At 39.7% G+C, this 23,374-nt stretch overlaps 2 protein-coding genes across 4 annotated transcripts; one reads left to right on the top strand and one right to left on the bottom strand.

The window, feature by feature from the left end:
- Window positions 1-1,605: 1,605 nt before the first annotated feature.
- On the bottom strand, window positions 1,606-6,113 carry LOC131983242 (uncharacterized). 3 transcript variants are annotated; one of them, XM_059347930.1, is made up of 7 exons: window positions 5,350-6,113; window positions 4,599-4,630; window positions 4,053-4,122; window positions 3,608-3,787; window positions 3,349-3,519; window positions 2,557-2,758; window positions 1,606-1,741 (listed from the first exon to the last, which is right to left on the bottom strand). In XM_059347930.1, exons 1-7 carry the CDS (start codon window positions 5,386-5,388, stop codon window positions 1,629-1,631), a joined length of 807 nt encoding a protein of 268 aa, XP_059203913.1. In that variant the 5' UTR covers window positions 5,389-6,113; the 3' UTR covers window positions 1,606-1,628. The 3 variants fall into 3 exon arrangements, with proteins under 3 accessions (XP_059203913.1, XP_059203912.1, XP_059203914.1); XM_059347929.1 differs by having other exon boundaries at window positions 4,599-4,633; XM_059347931.1 differs by lacking the exon at window positions 5,350-6,113 and having other exon boundaries at window positions 4,385-5,297.
- Window positions 5,488-21,612, top strand: fus (FUS RNA binding protein). Its single transcript, XM_059347928.1, has 15 exons — window positions 5,488-5,585; window positions 7,421-7,445; window positions 7,650-7,831; window positions 7,930-8,134; window positions 8,457-8,683; window positions 9,092-9,290; window positions 12,649-12,683; window positions 16,454-16,495; window positions 17,100-17,209; window positions 17,666-17,795; window positions 18,714-18,812; window positions 19,297-19,426; window positions 19,644-19,741; window positions 20,055-20,190; window positions 20,880-21,612. The coding sequence occupies exons 1-15, from the start codon at window positions 5,573-5,575 to the stop codon at window positions 20,917-20,919; spliced, it is 1,671 nt and encodes a 556-aa protein (XP_059203911.1). The 5' UTR covers window positions 5,488-5,572; the 3' UTR covers window positions 20,920-21,612.
- The last annotated feature ends 1,762 nt before the right edge of the window (window positions 21,613-23,374 follow it).

Here is a 23,374-nt window from a genome sequence, read left to right on the forward strand (position 1 = left end):
ATGTGAAAAGTGTCGCTTGAAGCTACAAATAATTTTACCGACTGCAGTTCCCTGCAGCTCTACAGACCTTAACAGCATCTTTTGGCTCATTGTTTTGGGTTTCTTCTCACTGCTCTGTGTTTTGGTCACAATAGGATGTGGCCCTAAAAATCATTTCTAAAATACCATAGAGTGTATAAATAATTAGCTGCTCAGCAAGAAACGCTCATGTAAACAGCTTATGAACATAGTGGAGCATTTAGCAGTTAAAGAGAATTATTTCCCTCAGTTCAATGAGACAAAATGGCTAAAAGAATGAAGATTGAACTTAATTTCCAGTCATTCTCTGGTCACACTTTTTTTCCTCCTTCAGACCTTAAAGTGTCTAATTTCTGCATCTTGCATAACTGAGACGGAGTTGTTTCCCTCCAGGGCTGTTCTTGTGTTTGCAGCAAGAAGAGGTTTGGTGACATGCCAGACTTTATTAGGGCCCGAGCAGGCAACAACCTGCGAGGTCCCTATTGTATTTCGAATGATTTTTGTTTTCTTCTTCCCAAATGATTGCATTTTTCACTGCCTGAACATACCCCAAAACTCATGAAACTTTATAAGTCACACCGGGCGAAAAAATGTATAATATATTGTCATCCTGAATTTCCACCACTAGGTGGCGCTATAATAAAGGAAAGTGCGTTTCGGCTAATAACTCCCACATACTTTATCGCACATTCAAAAACCTTATATCCACGTGTTCACTGAGTTGTGCTGAATGTCGTGATATAGGCCACGCCCTTTTTCACATAGTTTTTTTTTTCCGCAAATTTGCAAAATGTCGTAAACATACTTTTTCTCCTAGGCAATTTCATCGTTTTGCACCAAACTTTGCACACAGCATCTATGGACCCTCATAACAAAAAGTTATTAAAATAATTTTGCTAACCCAAAGAATACTCAAGTTATTAAATAACAACTTCTTGCAGGTGGCGCTATTTTAAACACAAAACACAAAGTGTTGCATATCTCCACATTGGTGTGTCTGAATGACATGAAACTCAAGATCCTACTTCCCCATGAGCCCCTGAGGCTCTGTGCAAAATTTTGGCCGATGACCACTAGGTGGCGCTCTTTAAATTGAAGTATTTTATATCTCCAAATCGGTTGGTCGGATTAACACCAAACTTGGTATACTTATTATCAATGCCCTCCTGAGGATAACCCTTTAAGGTTTTATTGATCGGCCCCTAGGTGGCACTGTGGTGGCAGTCTAATTTCATATTTGGTACCGTGGCCACACTATAACACTTAAGGCAATGAAATTCATAGGGGTGGTATAGACTGGCCCCTGTAACGCACACATCCCGATGGCAGCATGCCCCGACATGCGTGTACTGCGAGGGCCCGTTCAGTACTGCTTGCAGTCCTAGTTCACATTGTGATCTGCTGCAGGTCTGACACACACACTCATTGATTCATTGAGCTGTAGTACAGAAGAGAAATCAGCTCTTTTAACAAAGTCAGACAAAAGATTTTTTTTAGAAATGAGCGACTTGTGCATTTTATAACCATCTTTTTAGCAAAAGTAGAACGGAGTCCTGGAAGAGGATCAGATGTTTAATGCAGTCTGCAGTGTGTGAGTGTTGTGCTGTGTGTCAGTAGAGTCTGAGTGCGCAGCAGTCTGTCTCCCAGCGCCTCGCTGCCCACAGCAGCTGGTCTCTGGTCTGTCTGCAGGCTTTACCTGGATGCTCCTCCTGCCTCTGTTCACCTGCACACACGTTATTATATATTAATGCATTATTGTGCAAGACTTTCTTTTCTCTGCACGATGCAAATGCATTTCATTTTCTCTTTAAAGGTCAAAACTCACAGGAAATGTGTGAGAACCTGTAATCTGGGCCCAAAATTAGGAACTTGGAATTTTTAGATTGAAATATTTTATTATACTTTTTATGGACAAGAGTTATACATCTATTAAAGCTTATATTTGGGTGCATATATTATTAATAATAATGATTATCCTGATGTGTTGACCACACATTTAAACGGAATGTTGCAGTTCCTCACTCTGACCACCAGATGGCAGGGAAACATTCAGGTTAGCAATAAAATACTTTCAAAATAAAACAATCAGAAATAACAGGCAAGTACTTCAATAAACGTGGACAAAACATTGACAAAGTACTATTTATTAATGCTTTTTAAAATGCAATAAATATAGGAGTTTACATTTCTTGATAAACTGTTACTAATCATACTATTATTGTAAATATTACTATTGAGACATCCAAACAATAATTATAATTACAACCATAAAAGAAGATAATATATCATTATAATTACAACTAAAAGATTGTATTCTTTGTGCTCCAGTGGTCACAGTGAAGCTTCTTTCAGCACGTCATTACAGAATAACAATCATTTTACATGCTGGTGTGTCAATAATTCAGGTGAAATTCAAGAGTGACCTTGGCAGCAAACTCAGGTGTAACTGTGACCCTGGTGTAACATGAAATAGTCCCACAGACTAGAAACTAACACTGAATGTATGTTTTGATGTTTAAGCTGCAGAGCTCGCTCTACCTGTCAGTACGTCGTGGTGATGCCACTGTGTTGGTTTGCCGCCTGCCAGCTGTGGCGAGCTGCCGCTCAGTGGAAGTGTGTGTCCTGCTCTGTAGGTGCTGCAGTACTCAGGGGGATCCAGTGGGTCCGGTGGATTGGTGATCTCTCTGACGGCCTGGCCGCTGCGATACCGAGCCCAGTTATCCACCCTCAGGTTGGTCCTCTGGAGGGACCAAAGAACAGAAAGTGTTGAATTGATGTGATGAATTAAACCAAGAATCATTTGAAGTTTCATAGAAATATTAGAATCATAAATAGATAAGAGAAATACATCTCTGCCTACATCCTGAATAAAAAGACTGATAAAAGGCTGACAAAGCTGATCTTATTTGCCATTAAAGTAATTGCGTACTAAATAAAGGTGCCCTTTAGAGTTAACTGTATGTGTGTATTCTAAAGGCCTTAACAAAGTGATAAATCCAGTTCCTTCCTCATAAAACATCTAGTATAGTATAGTCTGAACACTAGCACTCCTTTTCATTTGCGGGCTCAATGCTGCAAGTCTTGTTTGCTTCATGGAGCATCAATATTTATTTAATTTCAAAAGTGTTACTGCTAAGATAGGAACCAATAACAATGTGTTACATACAGCAAAATGCAGAATAAAAAGATAATTGCATTACAACATCTCTTAAAGTTTTTTTTTTATCATAGAAAGAATCAAAACAGCCCAAAAGCTGCTAAAAACTCATCAAACTGATGGAATGTTGTGATGTGTTCTTGATGTTTGCAGGTTTCGGCTGCAGCCCTCACCGGAGTGATGTGTTTGGGCCCGTGCACGTCTTTAGTGTGTGACTGCAGCAGACTCTGCAGCGGTGTGGCGATGTCGCTGACATCCAGGCAGCTGTGATGCTGCGAAGGGAAGCTGGGCTCTCTCAGGTGGAAGACGAGAGGACGTCCGTCAGATGACCTTCCAGAAAAACTCTGACCGTCATGAAGACAGAAAATAATAAAGAGACTGCAGAGACTATCTGAAAGCAGAATTCATCTGAGTCCCTGACAGTGGGCTGACCTGGCTGTGGGTGGTGCTGTAGCATGGAACTGTGTCACCAAAGGTCAGGGTGCTCTGATGCAGACGCCTCGGTCTGGAGGCTTTTGCTTTGCTTTGACACTGTGGACCATGGTGGCTCCCCCTCTGGTCCCCATCCATCAAACTCATCATGTCCAAAGCTCCAGAGGTTTCTTTACTTGTCTGGAATAAATATTTCTATCAACATGACTGACTGGGATTCTTCTTAATGAGCTCACTAAAACAAAAATAATAACCACTCACTCTTAGAGCATAAAATGCATTAAGTACAAAACAAATAATATCCATAAAAATCATCATAAATGCATAAAACAAATGAGTAAAATCAAATTCAACACAGAGGAACACCACAAATAAAACAGCAGCATCTAAAGACCCACAAGCCTTTAAAACACATAAACAAGTGTTTTTTAAAACAGCATTTTACCTGCTGGGTGTCAGTGTCAGGATATCTGCTGGTCTGAAACCTAAATGTTCTGCTCTTTTGCTTCTTCAGTCTGTTGTAAAAAGGAAGGTTATTAAAAAGGTTGTTAGTCGAGTGAGAGGGGTTCTTTAAAAAACAAAATTGCAGTCCAGCCTGACAGATTTCTGCTTGAGGTCGAAGAACACATCCATAAAAGACACCCAGATAGACCAGAAAATACAGAAAATGGATACACAGTTTCTTGCTTGAATCTCAATCTAAAGATAACCACAAAGTTTGAGACCCTATAGATTTCTTTAAGGTCACCATATTCTAAACAAATATGCTGCACTCACTGAATACTGAGCCAACTGCTGACTGTCTGTAATCGAAGCTTTACAGGCAGAAATCAATAGAAATCAGAGATCCGTGACTGTCCTTGAGTGCAACATATGAAGGTCAAAATGAAATATATTCCCAGATAGATAACAGAGTAAAAAATGAGGAGAAAGTTAAAGAAAATAGTCAGTGATGACACCTTCAGCGTCACCTGTTTCTGTTGTTACTCACCTGAGGTCAGTCAGGCTGCTGCTGAGGAAACTCTGCTGCCATGGTGACGAGAAAACATAAACGTTATAAACAGGTCCAAGTTTACTTTTGAAGTGTTAATAACTAAGTGAAAAAAGAAGAAAATTAAAAACATCAACACTTTATCCTGGTATTTTGAACATTGTCATTCTAGATGGCTTCATTGTTTTGTCTCATTAGAAAATATAAATATTAAAACAGAATTATACCTCTGTACTACTTCCATCATTGCTCCAAATATTGCACTTTACCAAGACCAACCTCATGTGGGGCACATTTATTTTCACATTTACTGATTTTTTAAAAATCTTAAATATTTCTCTTCATTCTGCCTCTGTTGAAAACACCCATACAGTTGCCTATTTTTGTATAGGATGTAATTTGAAGTATCATTATTATGATTTTTTTTATCTTAGCACCATGGTGTGCAGCTAATAGGTTTTTTTTATCTGCCTTGAAAAGCAGACCTGTTTTTAATGCATTCAATAAACACTTTATGAGGAAATGATAGATATTGGCAAAAGTCAAGAACATGACTGTAGAAAGTTTTTTAAAAATGTGGAAAATATACCTACTATAAAAAGACACTAACAAAGACACTAACAAATTTGTGAAAGTTGTGTGATGCACAAAAATATTAATGTGGGGGAAGTGAAGTTTAATTATCAATAAAACACAATGAAACTACCTCGTGTCTGGATTGTGTCATATAAATGCATTTGTTTTGCCTTACTATGTTATTATTTCCGTCATTAATAATAAATATTATCATCTGTTGTTTGTTGATTGACGGGAAGACGTTGGCTCAGCGCTCCCTGTGGCCGCAGGCGGAACTGCAGGCCGGACACCGTCAGTATTCATCATCTTCATCCCGTCCTCCTCCTCCTCGGCTCGGTCAACAACACACCGTGTGATCCGCTCCACTGGAGGTTAACGGCCGCTTCTAGCTCGTCGAAATGGCGTCTAACGGTAAGAAAAGCTCCTCATCGGTGCTTCAGTAACGTTAGCGATGTCTCAGCAGCGAAGGTTCAGTTAATTACCGTTACTTAACGTCAGCTAAGGAACGAAGGTGTAACGTTACCGGTGACAATGCTAACGTTAGCGAGTGACAAGACGTCAGTGTTGGTTGTTGTCGTTAGCTGCTCATTGTATGTGTTTAAATTACTGCTCTAGATGAATCGGTTATAATACAGACGGACCTCACAGCACCGTTTACCCGCTGGGAGGAGCAAACTATAACGTTACCGGCTAGCTAACACTGACATTAGTGCTATTACTGTTAAATTGACCTATGCTAGCTACCGGCATATTCCGTTAGTATTTAGCTCATGAGCTAACGTTAGCTCGGCCGTTAGTGCCACTGAACCGGTTTCAGAAAGCTGCCCCGCTTCTCAAAGCACAGACTGCGAGTCTAATGACATAATGATAACAGAACATAATTTTATTTTTCTTATTAACGAGAAAACATCACGTTTAATTCTAGACAACTAAACTGCGCATCTGAAAATGAATGAAAGCCGCTTGTGTAACAAACCACATATAGTCACCCTGTTAGAATAATAAGCCTAACTCATTTTTTCAAGTTTTGCAGGAAACACAAAAAACTTCACCAAAAGTGTAACATATGACATTTATTGATCATTTCACTCAAAAAGGATGTAACAAAGGATGGCTATTGGCATAGTAATAACACTGTGTGTAAATTATGTAACTTAAGAGAAATAAATGACTTAGGCAATTTTTTGAACATGCCTTTGTGACTTAAGCAAGATATGGTAACACTTTATTTTGAAGGTGTCTACATAAAAGTCACACAATCCTGTCAGAAACATGACATGACAAGTATCATGAGCATTAATGTTACTTCAAAGTGTCATTAATGTTCATGACACCTCCCATGTCATGTTTATGACATGCTTATGTCACTCTTATGTAGACATCTTAGAGTAAAGTGTTACCAATATTAGTGTCAACAATAAAACACCGATAAACTAAACTGATAACTAAACAATCTCCCTCTAGCTCTTCTTTGCTGGGTTCTTATCTGATGCGTATGAATGTGGCAAATTGTCAAATAAGTAAAATCACATGATCTGATCAACTGAGGATGTAGGCGATTTTACCATAGGTGGCCGGCGTCATGAGGAGATGATTTAGGCCAAAAAAACAATTTTGACAAAAAATGACTTAAACGGTTATTTTAACAGTGTGACGATATTGTAGTAATAGCGAGATGTAACACAAGTACTCAAGTAATGTGTCTGTACTTAACGTTAAGTGCACATTCGAGGTGCTTTTATTTGAGTATTTCCATTTATTGCTACTTTATACTTGTACTCGATTACATCTCAGAGGTAAACATTGTACTTTTTACTGCACTGCATCAGTCTGACAGCTTTCCTCTCCCCTTCCTGTCCAAAACCATGTATCTCCACATGTGTTTATTTTAAAAGTCTGTGATAAACCAAAGGATCTTCATCAGCATATAAACTGTTTAAAATTCCTCTTCGATCAACTGGAAAAGTCGTCTTCACAAAGCTGAAAACAGTCACACTACAAACATATGATGATCTTATGGAATATGATCCCATCCGATTGAATTTATGTTAGAAGATTATGTTGTTTTAATAAAAACAGGTATTAAAACATGTCTTGTATTTTTTTCAGTACAGAAAGTAACATTCATTTATTTTTCATCAGAATATAATTATAGTGTTAGGATGAATGAAACTTTGTTACATTTGATGTATACTTTAAAAACAATCAAGACTTTGTTTTTAACACTCACTTTGGTTATTCCATAGACTATTCCCAAACATCTGGCCAGGGGTAAGTAACATCTCAATTACAAAGGTTTCTCATCCTTGTGGTTGGGACAAGACCTCCTTGTTTACATACATTACATTTTTTTTAATTAATGAAAGATGTATATTCTTGCAAAGTTATGGAAATGTGCCTACTCTCAGTGCATAATATTTTTAAGCAATGTGTTCATATTTGGTGTTTGAACTTTTTTCTTTTTATGTCTGGCAGCTATGGGTCCTATGGTGGAGGTGGTGGAGGTGGTGGAGGTGGTGGTGCTAACCATGGCTACGGTCAGTCTTCTGGACAGAGCTACAGCCAGCAGGGCTACGGAGGCTACAACCAGAGCTCTGACAGCAGCCCCGGCTCCTACAGCCAGGGAGGATACGGCAGCTACGGGCAGTCCCAGTCAGGTAGAGGAACAGTCAGTCCAACACTACACAGTCACACATCGAGGTGTAGTTCACTTTATCTCCATGTCCTGTCTCTATCTCTTCTCTTCTGCCGGTAGGATACAGTTCTCCACCCTCTAACCAGGGTGGCGGCGGCGGTGGCAGTGGTGGTGGTGGTGGTGGTGGAGGTGGTGGTGGTTATAATCAGTCCTACAGTCCTGGAGGCTATAACAGCAGCAACCAGCCCTCCAGCATGAGCTACAACCAGCAGTCATCCTTCTCTGGGTACGGCCAGCAGCAGCCTCCTCCCTCGTCCTCTGCAGGGTAAGACGCCATCAGCTTCAGATTTAATACTTTCATTTACAGATTTTAGCCACATGTTGGCTGGAGTATAAATTTGGTGCCATATAGTGAGGGCTTTGCATACCTCACTGAAACAGAATTAGAAAAAGATGATTGACATGATTTATGTATCGATCTGATGTGAGGATTTATCATTGTATACATGAAGGTGACTCAGGGTTTAAGAACAGTTTGGACACCAGTTTAGGTTTCTCCTATAGAAAGCTGCAGGGCCACAGTTGTGTAGCCTTGGTTAAGGTGTTTTCTAGTGTTTTAAAGCTTCTCTCATCCAAACCTTCAACAGATATGAAGGTAACTCGCAGGCTTCTGGCTACAACCAGCCGCCGAGCGTTGGACAGGGAGGAGGTGGTTACGGCAGCGGTGGAGGTCAGACTGGTGGCTACGGGGGCAGCAGCAGCAGCCACCAACAACCACCCCAACATGGAGGAGGTCACTACAACCAGCCTCCGAGCTACAGCACCCCCCCTCCACAGAGCTACAGCCAGCAGAGCCAGTACGGCCAAGGTGGAGGTAAGGGATGGGTTCATATCTACTTTTAATGTCTAATGTGTATGTTGGGTTTATTTTTACAAATGAAATTATATTAATGTACACTGAATCGTACATGACATCCTTTTTATAGTTCAGGACAGTCCACAGAGCTCTCCAACAGCTTCCAGAGGGACTACTTCTTTAGCAGGAAAGTAGAAATAGTTTGCAGTGAGGCCTTATTGTTAATAGAAAAACATGTTGCTGTTGTGTTTTTCAGATGTTTGTTTTACTATTTTGAGCACCTCAAATTGCATTCACCTTTACAAACGCTGTGGCATTGCCACACAGGAGATAAAAAGAATTCAAATAGAAAATGCTGTGACATAGCTTTTATAGGAGAGAGTTAAAGTAAATCTGCTGAGATCTGATTATCTCACTCTCTCTTAGGATACGGAGACGAAAGCCCTCCGATGAGCGGAGGAGGTGGAGGAGGAGGATACGGCAGTCCTGATGGAGGCTACGGAGGTCAGGATGGCCGAGGTGGCAGGGGGCGCGGGGGTGGATTTGGAGGCCGCGGTGGTGGCGGATATGATCGCGGTTTCGACCGAGGTGTTCGAGGTGGACCAAGAGGAAGAGGAGGCATGGGGTGAGTGTTAAAAACCATCCAGTGTCCATGTCCCAAGTCTCAGTAGATCTCCTGAGTCTGAGTACAGTGATGCATGTAAATGTTTCCTCACCTGTGATGAGGAAAATAAAAGAGGAGAGCATTACTGTTCCACATGTATAGCTACATGCTAAAGCAAAAAGAGGCATCTCTGTGCTTCTGAGCAAAGGGAGTCTCAGGGATTCTTAAATGATCTATCTCTACTAGTGACGGCTGCACATATCTTGGTTTGTTGCCACACATGCACCTATTTTAGGTGAACACATAATAAAAGTTTATCTGTGAGTCGCAGCACCTCCATAAGTTAAACTGAGGAAAGATACTTGGCTGCAAAAACACAATCAGTTCTGATCTGTTACCAAATAAAACCAGGGCAAGAATCACTAATATCCATCCAGATACTTGTCATTATTAAAAGCTGCTGCTGTACTATGACATGTGTCATCATCCCACTGAGTGGTTTGAAAAACATCTGGCATTTCCTTTTCTCGGTTAATTACTTAATTACATGCATGTTCAAACATTCACATGTTAGTGCGTGCACTAAAAAGAGTGTTCATGTTCCCAAAATGTGATCCAATTTGAACCAGATCAACTTTTGTTGTTTTGTATTGCTAATATCAAAACTCAAAACAGGACTTAATGTTGGTGGTACATCAATCTGTCCAGCAGACACAAAGCTATCATTGCCTGGATGCTGTAGCAGAATATTAAACATTTAGAAAAACACCTCTGACGTGTTCGTCCAGAAAAGACAAAAGGAAACTGTACGTGTTCAAACGTGGTTACCAACAGTATGTTTGTCTGAAGAGCTTGTAAACTGGGTCAAAATTCTGAGTGTACTTCTTATCATACAGGGGTTTGAATCTGATGTCCTTGTGGCTTAATGCTGGTTAGGAAACATCTCCTCAAATGTTTTGATTATTCCCACCAAAACCTATAAGGCCCTTGGGTGACCTTCTCTGTTTCTGTCTAAAATCTTCCAAATGAGAGTTCTGGTTGAAACATGACTGTCCATCATTCAAGAAAGACTTGTTTTCTTCACATACAACAGAAAGCAAACATGTGGGAAGGAATGAATGAAAATCTCAAACGGCACTATGTAGAGTTTTTATCTTTTGTCTTTCATAAAGTAATTTACTAAAGAACAACAACGGCAAACAAACCATTGAGTCTGAATAGCAACATGTAACCATGCTGGTGGTTTCTCATGGTGGTGTGGCTGCATGCTGGTGTTGCTGCATTTATGAAATCGATATCTTGTGGTCTTGTTGCCTTTTTTAACATAAACTAACTTTAAGAACCGAAAATCTTTTGCCCAGCATACTCTGCAGACTCTCACCTGCCAGTGGGATACAAACAAAAAGTGCACTTTCATGGTCAGACAAGAGATTTAAGACATATCTGGTCCTAGACTTTCTAAGAAATGATGGTATGATGACACTCAAACTCAGTGTTGCCACAAAACCAGGTCATAAACAACAACATTACTGCTATACTAAAGAGAATTTATTTGTATCTGTTTTCTAAGAGGAAAAAAGGAAAACTAACTTGTTGCATCGAACAGATGAAGAAGTAGTTTGCCCAAAATGATATTCATTATATAAAACAGACTTCTCTGTGCAAAGTTAAGGAGGAAAGATATACATTTAAAATATATATAAATATGGGTTTGGGCAAATTTCCGTTTATTTACTCAGAAAGAAGAGAGACAAATCACAGAACCAAGATTTTACAGCAATAGTGAAGCAGAAAGTGTTGTGGTAAGTTCATGTGTTTTGTATCGAGGTGGCACAATATTTCATGTACTTCCTTGTGATCTTATAATGTTGATAATGAACCCATAGACAAGTTAGTTTTCCCATTCATCGTATGTCCTCTCACCCATCACTGACTGTATCTGAGTCTCCTCCCTGCACAACATCTGGAACTGAATCTCCAATGTGTCAGTCAGCAGATGGCACTGAGCACTAATTAGCTGGTAAAGTGTTGTTAAATCAGGATACATTTCTATCTGATATATTGAAGAGTTAAAATGTTTTTTGAAAGATCTTTGTTCAAGATTTAAGAATGGAGGTACATGTAAGTGACATGTTTGTCCTGCAACTCCATGTGATCTCTTGGTGTTATAAAGTGTCTGTATTGTTAAGAAAAGGCACAAACTTTTACTTCTTTAAGTGTTAACTAAATGCAGACATATAACTCTGACTTAGACAAATTTGCTCAAAGCACAATAATTATTTGTTAGATATTTTAGACTTTTACTCCACTCATCCAGAGTTGACCAGTAAGCTGCTACGAGCTGTGACGTTTAAAGCCAACATGGAGTTTCTTCCTTCTCTTTTTGAGTCTCTTTGTCTGTAAAAACGTGCTGCGCTCTAAAAACGAGGAAAGTCTCTTATTTTAGAATAATTTGTCACATTTTCTGTACCGAATAATATCGGTCTTAGGGCTGCACCCTCTTTCTTTAGTTAGTCATTTTTGAATTATTTTTTCATGCTGAATGACTTTTTTCGAGAAACTTCTTAGCACATCTCTGATAAAAATAAGACTTAAAGGCGTGCTTCTCTATGAGAGACACTCGACTAAGTGTTAAAAGAACTTCTTTAGTCAAGGAGCTATAAAACATCTTGTGCAGGTATAAGCCTTATAGAGCATGTCATTTTAAAAGTTCTATGCACCGGTACACGTGGAGCAGAAAGCAGAGAAGAGAAAAGTATTTTAAGAACTAAGTTAGCTTTCACTAACACGTCACTAAACTTTGCCATCACCTGCCTTTCTCACCACCACCTTTCCAACCAGCCCCCACTGTGTCATACTCTGCTTTAATCAATCTTTGAATCTTCTCCTAGGCTCTTACCTTCTCTCCAGGCTGGCTTCCTGCTCTTAAGCCATTATTTGGGAAATTGCAAAAAGGGGGGACGTCTACAGACAGTTAATAGGCTTCTTGGAGTTGGAGGAAAGTGACTGAAATATTAATCATTTGGGAGATTGTGAGAAAAGACTCAAAGATTAAAAATATACCCAACCAGGGATCCAAGGTGTTAATGTGTGGGTTGGTTAATTGACACAAAACCAAGTTTAATAAACTAAAATGGGTTCATGCAAGTCAATAAAAGACTTGATAGAGCTTCAGGGTGAAATGACAAGGTCTTTAAAGTGGCCTCTTGTCCTCGTGGTGCATTCAGGACCTTTGAACAAACTGAGTAAGGGTTCAGAGTGCCAACTGAAGAGGGGTGGGTTTAAGTCAGAGACTGAGAATGAACCCACAAGCCGTTGAGAGAAATCGCTGTCAGCACCAGCCTTCAATGTGTGTCGTTTCTCTCTTCCTCCTCATCAGAATGGGCGATCGTGGAGGATTCAATAAGTTTGGTGGTAAGTGACAAAGAAAAACACTTGAACAAAAAGGTTTGTTGAGTTTGAGGAGTGGAAGCTAAAAGGAGGGGAGATCAGTACACTTAAAGCATGAAGTAGCTGTGTGCTTTCTAGGTAATCTAACTACTCTGAGAAGGAAAACTCGTTTATACTACTGATTAATACAGAGTTGTGTAAACACAGAAATGTGTGTTTTATGTAGCATATTGAGTGGGGGTATAACAGTACACAGAAGTCACGGTTCGGTTCAAACCTCGGGTTAGTCACGACTTGCTGCCACTGCAGTACACTCAAAGTAAAACCCAAATACACAAACAGACAAAGTGTTCTGGACTCAAGGCTAACTTTTGCTTTCTGACTCAATAAGGAACATTTCAGTATTACTCTGTATGAGCACTAAACAAACAAACAGGTCGCAATTGATGATTAAACTGAAAAGCATCTCTTAATGAAATTTCAAATTTAAATATAAAATGTAATAATAAACGTGCATTATGATTAGTGCTTAAGTTAGTCCCACCTTGATTATATACTGTATAAATGTTTCTGTTTTAGCCTGCTCTGCTGAAGGATTTGGGCTCTGATAGTTTTTTCTTGACCCGGTGATTGACACATCTGATGATGATGTTGAACATGTGTAATTATATTTCATGTGTTTCATTTACATCTCGGACAACAGTGGAGCGATGCCGACACTCTGACTCGTCTTAAACAGATTGTCTGTGTTACTGACGAGCTGAGCGGGAACCTGCAGGCAGGTCTTCCAGCTCTGCTCTTCTATTTGTTCTCACTATAGTGTCACACACCAGTCCGCTTGATTAGCAAACCTCAGCAGGTGTTGCTTTCAATAAAGGCTAGAAGTCGAGTGGAAGTCGCACTTGTAAACTTTACATTACATGCATCAATCTGCATAACGTGTTGCTGCGTGAACCGAACTGTGACCCCCTGCAGCGACGCTTTGGTGAATATATGAACAGAGAAAACACATGCAGGCAAAATGTGTGTTATGCATTCAGTATTATGTGTAGAAAATTGAGGTATCCAACTGTTGGAAAATATGACTTTAAACAGGGTAGGTCAAACTTATTGTCAAGACTTTCATGTTATTTCAACTTCTGCTGCACAAGGTAAAGTGTGGTGCCTGTTTCCCACAGTATGGGCTCACAGGTAAGAACCTCAGGGTGCCTCTGTGTGGATCCTGCACTCACACTCCAGCAGAGGGAGTTACATGCTACATTTTATCTTTATGTGTAGTTCTGCTGCTCTGTGCGAGTACATTGATGGTGTTTGAATCTGATGGAAGGTGTGCTCAGGTTTTGTCCGGAGTGATGAAACCTGATGGGGTAGTCAAAATCATCTAAAGAAACGAGATAAGCAACAACAGGTTTGACATCATGAAAACCTAATGTCAGCGTGACAGTGAAACGTGTTGAAGGCTTTCGGTTCTGTGACAGAGATAAGAGTTAAAGGGAAAAACTGGTTTCATTGTACAACTGTGGAAAGTTTTCAAGCCGCAGTAACTTGATAGCGTACATGTTGTGCTGTCAACGTAAGGAACAGTTGTTGTTTCTCTATAATGTGCTAATCCATCTGGAACAACAGAGCAGAGGGTGTAGAGGTTTAATCTCATGGCCTCTTCTATTGTTGACGTAACCAAAGGCTCATAATCACACGCTGGTGTCATTAGTACGTATGTATGCTATAGGTGTACTGTTGGAGGCTTTATGTCTGTGACTGAAGGCTCACTCAGAGATTTACATTGGATTTGTTTTTATTTGTTTGTTTAAATTATGAAGCAGCAGATTTGATGCACCAGTGATGTCACATTTACAGTAGTTACACATGGTGATAACATGATTTCAGTATCAGTGGTTCAATGTCATTCTGATGAGTGAAGGTGAAGGCAGCAGGGTCCAGTGTTGAATTATAAATGCATCAGTGATGTTATCTGTTACATACACAAACAATATGCGAGTGATCATTTAAAAAACAAAAAGTATAAGAGATAATACAAATTCAAACATAAAACACTATAATATTAAATATGTATTAGCCCAGTTCTATCAGTGTATAAACTGTACGCTTAATACTTCCCACTTCTTATATAATCAAGTGGAAATTTGCAAATATTCAAAGGCTTCACAGGAAGCAGACATAGGCCAGGGTGTCCTGACCGTTTGAAGAATAAAGATCTCTGATCCCTCTGTGTTGGACTTGTGTAGGAGTAGAAACAGTCAGTGGTTGGGTGGTGAGGATCCTTCATAATCCTACTAGCTGTGGTTCTGTATGAATCATGCAGACTGGTCTGTGTTTATCTGAGGGTCCACCAACCTCTGAAGGACTCTGCGGTCCTGTTGGTGCCTCTGGTCAGCAGGAAGGAGATCTTTAGCTGAACAATACTATGAACCTCACAAAACATCACTTATAAAACCCAGAGTCCAAAGAAGTTGGGACACACTCAGAGAGCTTCAAATCCAAAGTGTGAATTTATTTATTTATTGTCTTTGTACAGTTTTCCGGTGATTAAATATCAACGAGGATCACATTCTGTTTTATTTACGCTCCAACTGTTTGGAATCAGGCTACGCATACATAGATAAAAAATAGTCCTTTAGAATCTATTTAAAATCCAAATGAATTTAATGTATGGTTGTTGTTCATTAAATTCATTTATCAAGTGAAATTGAGACTTAAAATCTGAAATCTGGGTTTAACTTTTGACACAAATGCCTGTACACATTCGTCATGGTAACATGGTGTTATCAGTCATTGAAAAGGTGTGTCACTGGAAAGGAAGCTTTTTTCCTTCTTCTTTTTGGGAAACAACACTGCGTCATGTTCCAGTTGGTGCCAAGTTTAGTGCAGTCTGATCAGTTTACTGTGACATTCTTCACAGTTCAGAAGAATTATCGGTCATCAGTTTCAGTCGAGTCCTGCCAGATCTGGAGAGGTTCAACGGTTGTGTTGAAGAAAGGGGTTTGGCTCTGGCTCTTTATCACAATGCAGAGTTTGTTTAAAAGATGGAACATTTAAGCTCCAGAAGCTCTGGTATAAAAGAGGCAGACTTAATAAGGTGACAGACTTAAGACAACAAATAATTTCTTCTTGTTGGTTTCATGAACGGGTAAAGAGTTTGTAACTGTTGTACTTTATTTACCAATCACTTTAAATCAGTCTCAGAATGACAAACATGGTGTTCTTATCCTCAAGATGTATGTTTGGGCAATTTCCAAGAATCCTTTGTCTCCTTTAGTATTCACGCATCTTAACAAAGGAGTGAGTGAGTGACATGGATTACCGTGTCAGCTGAAGGTGTGCACACTGTGTTGCAATGTGTTAGTGATGTTTGTGTGACAGGAAATTATTTCTAGTGCATAAAGAAATGCATTAACACAAACCCGTTGACTTGTGGATTGTTCATCATGTTTACTTGTTGGAACAACAAACAACCAAACCAGTGAAATGGTGTTCTGTGAAGTGTGTGCTGTTTATTCTGATGTGTACAGTCTGGTTACGTACACTTACTGAAGATAAAACCAGCTACTTATTGTGCTGTGAAGTGACATTGAAAGATGAAATAATGACACGGTTGAAAGACAGGAGAGCAAATGTTTCGTTTGGTTGATGACACACACATACAGGCGGTCCTGGTAAGGCCCTTAGATCAAATCTCCACACACACAGAGGAAGAAACACAGTATTGTGTAAGGTGTTTATGTGCTTTATTATTCGTTTGTTCTCAAATAATTTCTGTTTTATTCCCTCTCAAGGACCAAGAGAGGCCGGTCATGGACATGGAGGACCAGGCTTCAGTAAGTACCCTGCTGATGATGTTACTGCTCCAAAACAAATGTCTTCCTTCGTTAATAATGGTCCAAAAGAGATGTTTTCTGACCCATGACTAATGGATGTTAGTTGTCAAAAGAACACATGTTTTTGAGCCCCTTCCTTAGATAACAAGTATCCAAAAGAGATCATTTCTTGACCCCCTTCCATAGATAATACATGTCCCAAAAAGTGTTTGTTTTTTTGGACCCCCGCCCATGGATAATATTTGAACAAAATAAATTATTTTCTGGACCCCCGCCCATGGATAATAATTGTCTAAAATAAATTGTTTACTGACCCTCTCACCAACATTTGGACAAACTATCTCTTCGTTCAGACACTGACGAGGTGTCATTATAAGAAATATCCTCATTTCCATCACTTTTTGTTTATGTCTTTAATCATTTCTCTAGCGAGAGAGTCTGATACTTTCATAAGTTGATAATATTTCAGATATTTCCAGGTCAATAAACTGCCTTAGTTTGGCCAAAACACCATTTTACATGCTTTAACCAGTCAGCTGTTGTGTGATGTGTGATGTGTTCACTGCCCTGTTAACTTCTTAAAATCTCCCTGTTCCTCCAACAGTGCAGGACCAGGATAACTCTGATAATAACACCATCTTCGTACAAGGCCTGGGAGATGACTACACTGTCGAGTCAGTGGCTGACTTCTTCAAGCAGATTGGAATCATTAAGGTAAATCTGTGCGTGTCTGTGTGTGTCTGTGTGTGTCTGTGTGTGTCTGTGTGTGTGTGTGTGTGTGTGTGTGTGTGTCATCATCACTGCCTGTGTGTTTCATTCACGTGTTGTGTTTACAGTTAAAGGAGCTTTATTTCAAAATAAGAAACTTTTTAGCAACATTTCATGTTGATTTAAAAATAAAGCTCAAGTTGCTGCACAATTATTTATTAATTTAGGTCTTTAAATTCAGATAAACTTTGAAAAGAAAGGGGGTTCTTAGACATCTTGAATCTGATCTAATTCAACTCAAACAACTTTTAAAGTAGAAATTCAGATTTTCTGCAATGAAATTCATGACTGGACCTCCTGGCAGATTTTTTCAACTGAATAATTTATTTCTGTCTCTAAATTTCTATGAAGGCTATCATGTGACCTAATTCAACCGCTGCATCTGTCCTCCTGTCCCCTCAGGTCAACAAGAAGACGGGTCTGCCCATGATCAACCTGTACACAGACAGAGAGACGGGGAAGCTTAAGGGGGAGGCCACGGTGTCCTTCGATGACCCCCCCTCAGCCAAGGCTGCCATCGACTGGTTTGATGGTGAGCTGAGGATCATTGAGAACTCCAAGTTTTAGCTTCAAAAGTCAGACGCAGGAAAACTTTAGCAGTTTTAAATTCATACAAAACTTAAAATAAGTTGTACACATTTCCTCCTGGACAATTCGTTTCTTGCTTAAAGCCGTGGTACCTTCAACAAGGCTGCAGCTGAGGGTGTAATATCTGAATGTATTCAGCAGTAGTTTGGTGGATATGAGTATGGAACATAGAGAGAACAGCAGAGCAGTGGACTGTGCTACAGGAGGCTTGAAAAGTTAGTTTTTATACTTTTTTCTCCAACTTAGAACTGGCTTGTCATTTTTTAACCATCCTGTGGTCCTGGGGTCCTTTTTGACCACAGGTGTGATTTTTTTTTTTTTTAACTTTTTTTTGCTGTCATCTAGTTTCACTAAAAGTTGACATAACCTACTCACTATTACTATTAGGGGTGGGTTACTATTGAAAAAAATATTCAGGTTTTATTATTTTTTTCTCTTGAAATTAGGCCCTAATTTTGTATATTTGACTAAAAATTTACCAATAATAATGAAAAAAATATGAAAATTATAAATGGACTGCACTTATATAGCGATTTTATCCAAAGCGCTTTACACTACAGACGGCGCTCATTCACCCGTTCACACACACACACATTCATACTGCCACCATTGGGAGTTCATGAGTTGCCTTAAAAGGTGAAAAAAAGTTGTTAATAATTTTTTTTCTACATGTCCTAAAACCAGTCTAATGTCATGGGGTCTTCTTTGACCCCTGAGGTCCACCAGTGCATAGTCGACGGGAGGACTAACAAGGGTTAAACTGACATTAATTTACACTTATTTTTCTTCTGTTATGTTAAGTTCAAAGCTTGTTCTTCATCCATATTGTGATTTACTGCAAAGCACATTATTTCTTCCGCAGGTAAGGACTTCAATGGAAATCCCATCAAGGTGTCTTTCGCCACACGCAGAGCTGACTTCGGAGGTCGAGGTGGCATGAGGGGGGGCCGAGGACGAGGGGGTGAGCCAGGTTTTTACACTTTATTTGTTTTTTCAAGATTGGCATTTTGCACGGTTTGGTTGGAGCTTTTTGATTCTGCAAGGCAAGAACAGGTTACTTGTAGTTAAGTTACTTGTTAGTTGTTCTCGCCGTGATTTGAGTGTGCAGATGTTCTTTGATTCAAGATTGAAACAACAGTTAGTAAAACAATTTGCCGACACGGCCCAGTGTCGGGAAAGCTGCTCCGTAGTTTTATGACCTGTCACACAGATTCCTCAGCACATGAAGTTTTCCCAGTCTTCAGAAAACTATAAATGCTAAGATTAATATTTTTATAATCAAATTGAGGACGTCTCGTCTGTGTTGACTTCAGGTCTGTCGGTGACAAAATGTTTCTCTAATTCCTTTTCATCACACGTAAAGTTATTTAACAGCTGAAAGTACAGAGACATGAAGAGGCTAGTTAATGTAAACACAAACTGGTTTGTCTCTATGCTCCCTGCAGGGCCGATGGGTCGTGGAGGATTTGGAGGAGGTCGGGGTGGAGGTTTCCCTGGAGGTAACGGAGGCAACGGAGGAGGAGGAGGTGGAGGAGGAGGACAACAGAGAGCCGGAGACTGGAAGTGTTCAAACCCGTGAGTCAGGATTGGGTGATTTCATTCATGCCTGCGACTATTTATACAGTTTTAATGCTACAAAATTTGTTTAAAAGAATGTTGACTTGTTGTTCAAGCTTTTATTAAATGTTTGTTAATGGAGCTAATTGTGCAAAAACTATGAAGGAATGCATGACAAATGTTTAGAGATTTTTTTTCCCATTGATTTCTGTCCTTTGTGCACATTCGTCTTCAGTAACTGTGGGAACCTGAACTTCTCGTGGCGTAACGAGTGTAACCAGTGCAAGGCCCCGAAGCCTGAGGACGCTGGAGGGATGTCCCCGATGGATAGAGGTGAGACTTCTGCACCCTTTGTGTTATCGTCTGTCGTCTTTATAAACTGTCAAAAAGTAATGTTTTTAGGAATAGTAATAATACGTAGTTTACTTCACTTTTTCTGATATGAATGGTTTGATTAGTATTTACAGGAGTAAGTAATTAAACTTTGTTGTTACTTCTATAACTTTTGTGACGACACTCCACTAATAGTAACGTATAACCAGTAATAATACCATATAAATGTATTATTACTGTGATGTTTGAGCTCTGTGCAGCAGTGGATGCAGTAGAAGTGTCGTTACAAACTAACTGTGTGTTCTGCTGTCAGGAGGCTACGGAGGAGGAGAGCGCAGAGGGGGGTTTGAGCGGGGCGGCTTCAGGGGCCGGGGGGGGGACCGCGGGGGCTTCAGAGGGGGGCGGGGTGGCGAGCGCGGAGGATACGGCCCCGGGAAGATGGACGCAAGGTCAGTGACACTCAACACATGGCACTCCTGTACAATGTTTCAACATCATAGAAGTGGCAGCACAGCACACGTCCATTTACAGAACTAAACACTCCTTGTTTGGTGTAAAAATAAATTCCAAAGTTCAGCTGAAGGTCATGTGATTAGTTTTAGGGAGGGTCAGAGCGCCATGTAAATGACAGCACACCAGCACATTTCACTCATTTATTGATGATCCAGTATTTTCCAGTCTTTTTATATATTTTTTTTATCCATTTGGTATCAGTGTATGTTTTTTATATTATTTTCTTAGATATTTTACCTGTAGATTCCTGCTGCTTTTTATGTATATGGAAACATTTCACAATTGCATCTTTGGTTGCAGCCAAACACACATTTACTACATTGTGGCTCAATAAAGTGAATCCTGAATCCTGACTCAACTTTAACTCAGTAACTTTACAGATTTTTCATCAAGGTCAGTTAACAAACAGCAATTCATTTTGGTTCAGTTAGTTTTGAAATAAGTCAGAGAAATAGAGTGATGTTGGAGTGTTTCTCATGGTGATTCAAATGGATGTTGGGGGTCAGTCTCATTTGTGTCAAACCATCATTGTATAAACACACACACACACACACACCTGTTCTCCATGCACTCGCTGCTCATTGGTTGGATGCTGGTAATGTAATCAGATGTTGTTTTGTTGCAGGGGCGACCACAGACAGGAGCGTCGGGGCCGTCCTTACTGAAGCTCACCCCTCACCTTTTCTATCACTCTGTTCTCCTCCATCCTTTTCACTGCGTGTAGAAAATGTTTTCTGTGTTTGCTGTCGTTCATGTGACTCGTCCGTCTGCTCAGAGAGCCTCATTCAGATAAAGGATCGATTTTCTCAGTGTCCATGAATGTTATCATTTATCAGTCCTCATTTTACCAGCCAACTGAACACGAGCTGTCAGACACGTTTAACAACATTGTCAAACCCTCTGGTTAGGTTAGGTTAGATTAGGTTAAGTTAGGTTATAGTTGACAAATTTCCAACGAACCTAAATTAAACTTAATCTGATCTTGGGCCTTGGGCCAAGTGTCAACATTATTACTCTGGTATCTTATAACTATAGTCACCTGTTAGTGGTTTGGTTGAAGTGTCCTCTGTGCTGAAAAGTGAGTTTTACTTATCATATTACATTAAGTTTTTGGGTAGGTGGGACTATACTCATAGGAAAAAAGTGTAGTTCCATGTCTCCAAAGACTAAATATATTATTAGGAAACGGCTTTTTCTCAGGACACAACATTTGTTAACGTGTTTCCTAATTCTTCAGAAATCCTGACTCAGAATTTGTCTGCACCAGATTTTCAGACTTTAGACGGATCAGAACAATTGTGGCATTGTTTTTCTTAGGACACAAAATGCACATTAAGTGATTATTCTAAATATAAACTTTAACACATTTCTTATTAAAACACCTCTATATGATGGAAGCCGTGAAAACAAAGGTGAAAATGGAACCAACAGACTGAGTGCTTCTGTCTTTAGCAGCATGACGACTCAAACACGTCTGATAGCTCATGTTTTAAATGTGAAGTTAAAATAAAGTTAATTTGAGAACACTTGATCCATTTAAATACATTTCTCTCTGCTCCAGTTATTCCATGTGTCATGAGAAGATATGAAGACGAAGTAAAATCCCCTTCTTTAAATGAGGCTTGTTCTCTGCAGATGTATTTCAGATGTTTCTGTTGACTGTAGTGTATTTATTTGTTATTTATGAGTTGTTTTGTAGTGTGCATGTGCTGGTGATCAAATCAAAGTGTTGATAAATTAAACAATGAGTCTGTGGTTCTTTACACATCTTTGTCCTGGTTGAATAGAAACTGTGCTGTTGGAGCTGCAGACAGGGTTTAACACCAGACAAAGGTCTGTGTTTGAGCTTTCACTCTGAGGATTGTTCTCACTGAGCCTGAGGTCACACCCAAAGGCTGTTAGCTCTGAAACTTCCAAAGGTCAAGTTAAAGTCCTAGTAACTCTCAGACATGTTGAACATCTTGATTCTCTTACATGTCACATGTGTAATCATCAGCTTATATAAAACTGCTCTGGTTTACTTTCTTAGCAGGCCTTTATTCACCTTCCGATAAACTTGCTTGTTAAACTTGTTCATTTTGCTGCCACGCCTGTTTTTTACTTGGCACACTGTTCACAAGAGATTGATGTTAATTATCAAAACATTCAGGTGCATACTTTCATACAGTAAGTGTTGTATAAATGTTTAATAGAAGTCAGGAGGTGCAGCGTGTGGCTCTTCAATCCACTTCAGTGACAAATTTAAAAGCTTGAAGCTCCACATTTAAAAGGATTTTCAAGGATTACATCTCTCAGAAAACGAGCATTTTAACAAGTTTCCTTGTGTTCCTGCAGACAGCCCTGAGAAAGCACAAGTTCAGACTTTACACATCAGCATCATGTTATTTCTGTATCCTTTTGAGCCGTTTATTCACATTAAATCACAGATAAATCACTTTATTTTGTCTTCATACTGATGAAGGCGATGAAATCTGAGCTGTGTGCACCTCCGGATCATATTATTAATCCAGACATTACGGGAGCTGTACAAAAGGTACGGTAGCCATAGTGCTTATTTCAAACATGGTGGATGACAGAAGGAAACTGTGTTTAAACGTGTGGTGCAGCGAGGTTCTGCAATAGATGAGGCTTGTCTTGCGCCCCTACAGGCTGGGAAGTGAGGAGTCAGCAGTCAGTGATGATATAAAATCAATCAAACAGGTTTATCAAAAATAATGAATCACTGTGACCATGAGAGGTCCTTCAGCAGAAAGACAGAAATGTGCAAATCTGAGCTGATTGGTCCAGGAGGACGGGGAGGAGAGATTAGCTCCAGATGGACTAACACATGCAGTCAAATGCAGGATCCTGCTAAAAAATGATGTCCGCCAAGTGTTAAGCATCATCACATTGTGGATATAAATATTTATTGAAAGAAACAAATATTTCTTGCAAGAATTCATAACAGAAAAATAACCAGTCCCGATTGAAAGACATTTGTCTGCATCTGGAGCCTCTGACCTCTCAACTGAAATTACCACAAAAACTATTTTCACACACCAAGTCCAGTAACAGGTTGACAGTGGAGCAGCTGCAGGTGTTTAACCTGTTGACTGTGGAAACCTTGTTTATTCAGTCTGT

Source organism: Centropristis striata, chromosome 13 (genome assembly GCF_030273125.1).
Source record: "Centropristis striata isolate RG_2023a ecotype Rhode Island chromosome 13, C.striata_1.0, whole genome shotgun sequence".
Taxonomy (NCBI): domain Eukaryota; kingdom Metazoa; phylum Chordata; class Actinopteri; order Perciformes; family Serranidae; genus Centropristis; species Centropristis striata.

Bases quoted from the DNA above. Each gene is read 5' to 3' on its own strand.
- LOC131983242 (XM_059347929.1), bottom strand. From the start codon at position 5,388: ATGATAATATTTATTATTAATGACGGAAATAATAACATA. The intron at 4,123-4,598 runs GTGAGTAACAAC...TTTTTACAACAG, and splicing joins AGCAGCCTGACTGACCTCAG to ACTGAAGAAGCAAAAGAGCA. The intron at 3,788-4,052 runs GTAAAATGCTGT...TATTTATTCCAG, and splicing joins CTGACACTGACACCCAGCAG to ACAAGTAAAGAAACCTCTGG.
- fus (XM_059347928.1), top strand. The intron at 12,684-16,453 runs GTAAGTGACAAA...TTCCCTCTCAAG, and splicing joins AGGATTCAATAAGTTTGGTG to GACCAAGAGAGGCCGGTCAT. The intron at 18,813-19,296 runs GTGAGCCAGGTT...TGCTCCCTGCAG, and splicing joins GGGGGGCCGAGGACGAGGGG to GGCCGATGGGTCGTGGAGGA.